The sequence below is a fragment of the Hydractinia symbiolongicarpus genome, unplaced genomic scaffold, assembly GCF_029227915.1.
Source record: "Hydractinia symbiolongicarpus strain clone_291-10 unplaced genomic scaffold, HSymV2.1 HiC_scaffold_53, whole genome shotgun sequence".
Classification (NCBI taxonomy): Eukaryota; Metazoa; Cnidaria; class Hydrozoa; order Anthoathecata; family Hydractiniidae; genus Hydractinia; species Hydractinia symbiolongicarpus.
In genome coordinates this window covers 905-7316 of record NW_026633912.1, presented here as the reverse complement: position 1 = coordinate 7316, position 6412 = coordinate 905, and the positions used below count along the sequence as shown (strand labels likewise).

The 6412-nt window shown below is 30.9% G+C and overlaps 1 protein-coding gene across 1 annotated transcript; it reads left to right on the top strand.

Annotated features, from left to right (window-relative positions):
• The first annotated feature begins 6 nt into the window (after positions 1-6).
• Positions 7-2134, top strand: LOC130629338 (uncharacterized). Its single transcript, XM_057442498.1, has 8 exons — positions 7-49; positions 136-222; positions 319-351; positions 729-767; positions 956-1000; positions 1351-1383; positions 1490-1588; positions 1739-2134. Exons 2-8 carry the CDS (start codon positions 171-173, stop codon positions 1882-1884), a joined length of 447 nt encoding a protein of 148 aa, XP_057298481.1. The 5' UTR covers positions 7-49; positions 136-170; the 3' UTR covers positions 1885-2134.
• Positions 2135-6412: the final 4278 nt, after the last annotated feature.

Genomic DNA, 6412 nt, shown 5'->3' with positions numbered 1-6412 from the left:
GCAACTAACTATGCAGTGACAAGTACTCCCGTAAGAACATCAGCTGAAGGTTAATACTTCACTGTAGTTTATTGATTCAATCCTTTGGGCCTCAGTGACTTGCAAAGTGTTTGTTTTTTTTGGTTTTTTATTCAGCGACAAAGACAAAAAGATCAGTGGGGAAAAGAGTGATGATGCTGTCGAGCAGTTCATCGGATGAAGAAGCTATTGAATCAAAAAATGGTTAGTTTTAAATTTAATTTAAAACAACGTCTGATTTATAATACCAACCATGACCTTGTTTTAGATATACGATGGTTTTTTTGTTTTTGTTTTTAGTACCAGTTGAAGCTAGGAAGTATCCTTTGCGTGGTGAGTGGTTTGAGTTTTGATTTTTTTGCCAAACAATATTTATTCAACCTGTCCTACTCTGCATTGTGGGAAATGTTTATTTATAGAACATTGAATTTGAAAACCAGACCTTATTTGTTTTAAATCTCACATAGGTCAATTAAAAATCATATCTGGTCTTGATGAAATATAAGTTGTTTTTATAGTCCTCTATGCAAAATATATTACTTAACGTTTTTGCGGAAAATTGTCTAGTATCACTAATATTAAACGTAATATTTTTACAAATTACATGTACTTAACTTTTTTTCACTTACTTAAAAGTAATTGCGAGTTCACCGAAATAAAAATGTATTTTTTGTTGACCATTTGATTGTACATTTGACTTTGAATTATAGGCAGATCAAAAAAAAGAAAAAAGTACGTTAAAATTACTGGTGAGTATCCTTTCAAGAGTCTTTCTGTTTTAATTATTTATTTTAGTTTTCTCAATAACACTTAGACAGTTATGAAAATTATTTATATACCGAGAAATATCAACCTGGATTGTTTAAAATTTATGGGATGTACAAGTATTTTTTGCAAAAGATGTATTTCATGTTTATGAATATCCATTTCTATCTAGATGCCCAAATTAGAGATGATTCATGTGATCCTACTTCCTATGAAGGTAAGTGATGTAAAAAATTAAGTTTAAAGAAACCTTTGTAGGTTGCTTCGTGTGCAAATTACATTTTAAAGAATTTGGCGTCTTCCCCAATCTTAAATTCTCTCAGAAATTCAACTTTCCAATGATCCTGGAGATTAAATATGTTGAAAAATGCTTAGATCTTTCAAGTGTCATTAACTTTACTGATTTTTGAGTTGCCATAGTATAAAAACGCTGCTATATATAAGTTATAAAGGACAATATTTTTTCTGTTAAAGCAATAATAGTTTGAATGGTCGTCTTGCTAACCAAGAGTTATAATTTCCAGGAATTTTCTAGTTTAAAAAAACAACCAGATTTTATTCCAATAGATAAAGAAGAGAATGAGAGATTGAAATGCAAACGTAAGTTGAACACTTTTATCGCTTCTTCATATATATAGGTTTAGTTAAACCACTTTTTTAGGTTTGATATTAACAAAACTTATCTTATTGTTGCTTTTATACTTAGCTGTCAAATCCAGTGTCAAGTGGACTTCGGAATTAAATAAAGTGTTCTTCGAAAAATTTGGTTGTTACGTGCGTCGCACCAATGATCGACCATTTCCAGGTATCAAATAATTTAGCTTTTGTTCGATGGTTTTTAAGTATAGGTAAATAGATTGTTTGAACAATCACTTGCAAATGAGGCATAGTTGCTTAAAGCAACTATTTTGTGTCTTTTGTGCGAGTATACTCAATCATTCTTGCATTATTTTAGGTCGACTGGAAATGGAAAATTTTGCAAAAAGTTACTTTGGATCAGCCAATTTTGCCTTCGCTGTGCGAACAAAAATAAACAACGAGCGGAAAAAGTTCGATGACATAAAGAATAAAAGGTTGAAAGAAATTGGACTAACTAGTTAATCATGCAGTTATTTTTGCTTTACTAATTTTTTGTTTGGATATACTGACTTTAGCTAACTTGTGAAGTTGTCGCTTTGAATTACCTACTTTCTAGTCATTTTGGTGTCTATTTACATTCCTGCGTTCTGTACATGTATTACGCACAAATGAGTTAGTGTGGATTTTTTTCCTTTTTTTTAAGTTATGAATCGATCCATTTATTCTTTGCAATTTATTTGTGATTTTATGTTCAGAAAGAAAAATTAGTCCACATTTTGCTTTCTTTATTTCTCCTTGGTTCAAACCTGTGAAATGACTATGTGTCATCCTATAGGAAATGTTTTGCGCCAATACACTAATAATTACCGTCGGGTAGACCTTTTGTACCTTCTCACGGTCACGTTATACGCAAGTGATTTTGCTGTTTCACCAATCTTCGGAGTAACAGGTGTCTCAAGTGTAAATCCACTTCCGAACAAACTGGACAGAAATTTATAAATTGATTAAACGTAGATTGGTCAACTTTTACATTATTTGCTCAAAAATATGAAGTGAAAATACATAATAGTTTTAGAAACAGCGAAAAGCTCACATTTAAAACGACTGCTTCAAGAATATTTTTTTCCGACATGAACGGAACAGGTAACTAAGGCATGATTGGGTATAAATCATAAGCCATTCTTTTCGTTTACCGAAATTTTATGATCCTGCAAGTGGAAAATTGTCTTAGAGTAAAGAGTTGTTTTAATGTCTTTTCCGTTTCTTGAGATCGATCAAAGAAGGGTAAACTTCGTTAGTTCGCACAAATATTGACATCTGGTTAGAGTAAACAAACAAAAAACCAATCAAAAATATGCCTCGCCGGTCGTTATACCACAAATAAGGCACTTCTTATTTCCATCATTTGATTAGAGAAGTACTATTTCAGAATTTTTTCTTAACATCTAAAATGACCTAATTAGCATTTCTAATCAGTTTATTTTCAGTTCTTCTCAGTTATAAGAAGATAAAATATAATTTGTATTGTAGCTGTATTGTAGAAAAATAATTTACCAAAGTCAAGGTAAAAACCCTGCATTTTCCTTATCTTAACTAGAAATTTTATGATTTCATTCTTTGAATTTCTTCAGATTCTAAGATTACGGAGTTTAATATCGCGCAGGTCTGCCCACTAGAAAAGCGCTTGTAGGAAAAAAAATTTAAAACCCCGGCAGAGCGTAAGGCATAAGGAAAACATGAATTAGTGACCTTTTGCTTTGTATTTTTACTCTTTAAAATACTGCGATAAATTGATTTATTAATTATTTAAAATACTCAGTACTCACATAAGAGCTTGTCCAGAAGAAACAAGGTTCAAGATCGAAACATGCTAAAATTGCTTCAAGCTGTAGCTGCACCAATGTTACAAATGAAAAAACTTTATTTATGGCAGCTAGTTACCTCACAAGTTTTCATTATTGTCTTAAAAATACCGCAATGCGTAAAAAGGGAAAGTAACAACAATTGTCAAGTCTTACCTAGCTATATTGCCATAATGGGTTAGGAGATGAAACGCAATAATAAGAAACAAGTTGGAATGATTTTTTATTGTTATAGCATAGCACGAGAGACTTATTTAGCACTTTGCATTTCAAAAGTAATGTGCACATAATTGTGCAAAAAGGATTTATTAGATATTCAATGCTGAAGCTTAAAAAATATATATATATATTTGTAAATCATGTCCGTAACGGAGAATAAAGGTACGTAAAACATGTTATAGTGTTCCCTAATTCCCGAATGTGTATAAATAATTTTTTAATTATTTGTGCACTCAAAAAAAAATTTATATTTTTTTGTCCTAAAGGAAGATTGGGGAGACACGTCCCCCGAATCTCACTATTGTACTTTGAAAAATTAAAGGGGACACAAAAAATGTGGCTATCGCCGAAACCCCATAAAACATACCCTAGCTGTGTCAGCATCCCAAATAGGTCTCGAATATTAAAATTGTTTTGAGCAAAAAAGCTTTGTTCATGAGATATGAGGTGTCACCTTATTATACATTTCGAGCGGGGTCCCCCTAACGTGGAATAAAGAAGTATATATATATATATATATATATATATATACATATATATATATATATATATATATATATATATATATATATATATATATATATATATATATATATATATATATATATATATATATATATATATATATATATATATATATATATATATATATATATATATATATATATATATATATATATATATATATATATATATATATATATATATATATATATATATATGTAATGGCCGCATTTGGTACACAATTTGTGCCAAAAAATGCAACCTTTGGTAGACACGGTCATTTGGTAGACAATTTCGTGTCCACCAAAATATTTATATATATATATTTAGCATTTGGTAGACAAAAAAGCAATTTTCTTTTATGCCACCTTCTTCTGCACCAAGTACTCTGTTAACACCAAAAATTTGAACTCTATTAGGTCTTTGGCTGCTGAGAAATATCACTTTTAAAAATGGTTGTTGTATATATGCGAAAGTCAAATGCGTCATCATTTGGTAGACACGGCATATATTTCGACTTTCATGGAAGCCTGGTACCTATATATGGGAATCAACTTCGCCTTAAACAGTGTCTTAATACTATAACATGTTAAAAAAAATATTAACATTCCCGTTATTTGTTTATCGCTTCCACTTAAAAATATATACTTTATACATTTATGCTGGGCGTATTCCACCCCATCCTGTTGGTTTTTTTTTAATAACTCGTTTTTGCTCTGATAAAAAGCAATTTTCTTTTATGCCGCCTTCTTCTGCACCAAGTACTCTGTTAACACCAAAAATTTGAACTCTATTAGGTCTTTGGCTGCTGAGAAATATCACTTTTAAAAATGGTTGTTGTATATATGCGAAAGTCAAATGCGTCATCATTTGGTAGACACGGCATATATTTCGACTTTCATGGAAGCCTGGTACCTATAAATGGGAATCAACTTCGCCCTAAACAGTGTCTTAATACTATAGCATGGTAAAAAGAATATTAACATTCCCGTTATTTGTTTATGGCTTCCACTTGAAAATATTTACTTTATACATTTATGCTGGGCGTATTCCACCCCATCCTGTTGGGTTTTTTCTAATAACTCGTTTTTGCTCTGATACTTATTGAGTCTTTTTATATTTATCTATTAGGCAATCACATGCTATTTTTTTAGGTCTAAGACCTTTCAAACCCTTGGATATTGTCTATTACATAAAACTACCCCTTAAGATCATAATCGGGAAAATTTGATAATCTTAGATAGGATAATCCTTAGAACATGAAACTTACATCACAACTTTAGTTCATCAAGGGAAAATATTCCGAAAATATTGAAGACGTGCTTAATCCAATTTTTAATATTTTTGGATTTAACCCAAAATCCTGGAAAATCGGATTTTCGTGCAATTTTGTATTTGGTATTTCATGCTTCACAAAAAATGTGCTCACATAAGTAAACAAGTTTTGCTCCTATTTTGTTCCTTTCCTGACGTACACTATGTGCCAAATGGGATTTAATTGGACTCTTCCTAGTCATAACATGATTGAAATATTCCCAGACTGAATAGTGTTAAATTTCCCCCTTAACTGCAAAAATCGAACTTGCATTTAAATTACTTTATTCTTTAGGGAATTATTGTTAGTTTGTAATTTTTTTATTTTTTTTATTCGGACATTTATCGATAAAATTGCTTAAATACAATATCACCTATGGATCCTTCCGAGACTCTGTATAGGCTAGCTTAACGATTGGTCCTCCCGTTTGTAAACAGATCGCTGCCTTGAAAGGTGGACCAGAGCATTAAAAGATTGGACAGCCTAACTATAAGCGCGTGCGCCCGTTGTTTGAAAAAGGGTCACAAATTTTAACTGTTAACCATTGTCGTTATGCGAGTTTTTGAATAAATGAATTCAAAGTGGAAGATGGGTCAGGACATCGTCACTACTTTTAATTTTTAGCTCTCTACTTAATACTTAATTTGCCGTTAATGTTTTAAGTACAAATATTTCTAGCTCAGAAAGATGCCTTTATAAAAACCTAACCTGACCTAAATTTTTTCAACTAGCTTCGAAGATCTCACTTTTGTTTTAGTCACAGAAATAAATTAAGCAACTTGAACTGAACTTAATACATTTCAGTTACTTAAATAAACGTCCGGAAAAAGCAACTCTTCTATGGAACCATTTGAAGAGGACATATATACTTGTTTTGACCTTTTTACGTTTTAAGACCTTTACTTTTGTAATATTTGTTTTTGATAAATTTGACATGTTAAGCGTTTCATCACGGTTTTTTAAATCATGTATAAATCTTAAGCAAATCAAATCAAATATAAGATTTTGGTTTAAAACGTTGATCATGCGGAAGCAGAAAATATTCAACTAACTAAGCCAACTGTACTATGTTTTTCTAACCAATTTCATTGTTTCTTTTTTGATTATTTTTAAATGACGCGCTATCTATGGTAAACTCTACTAAAATACA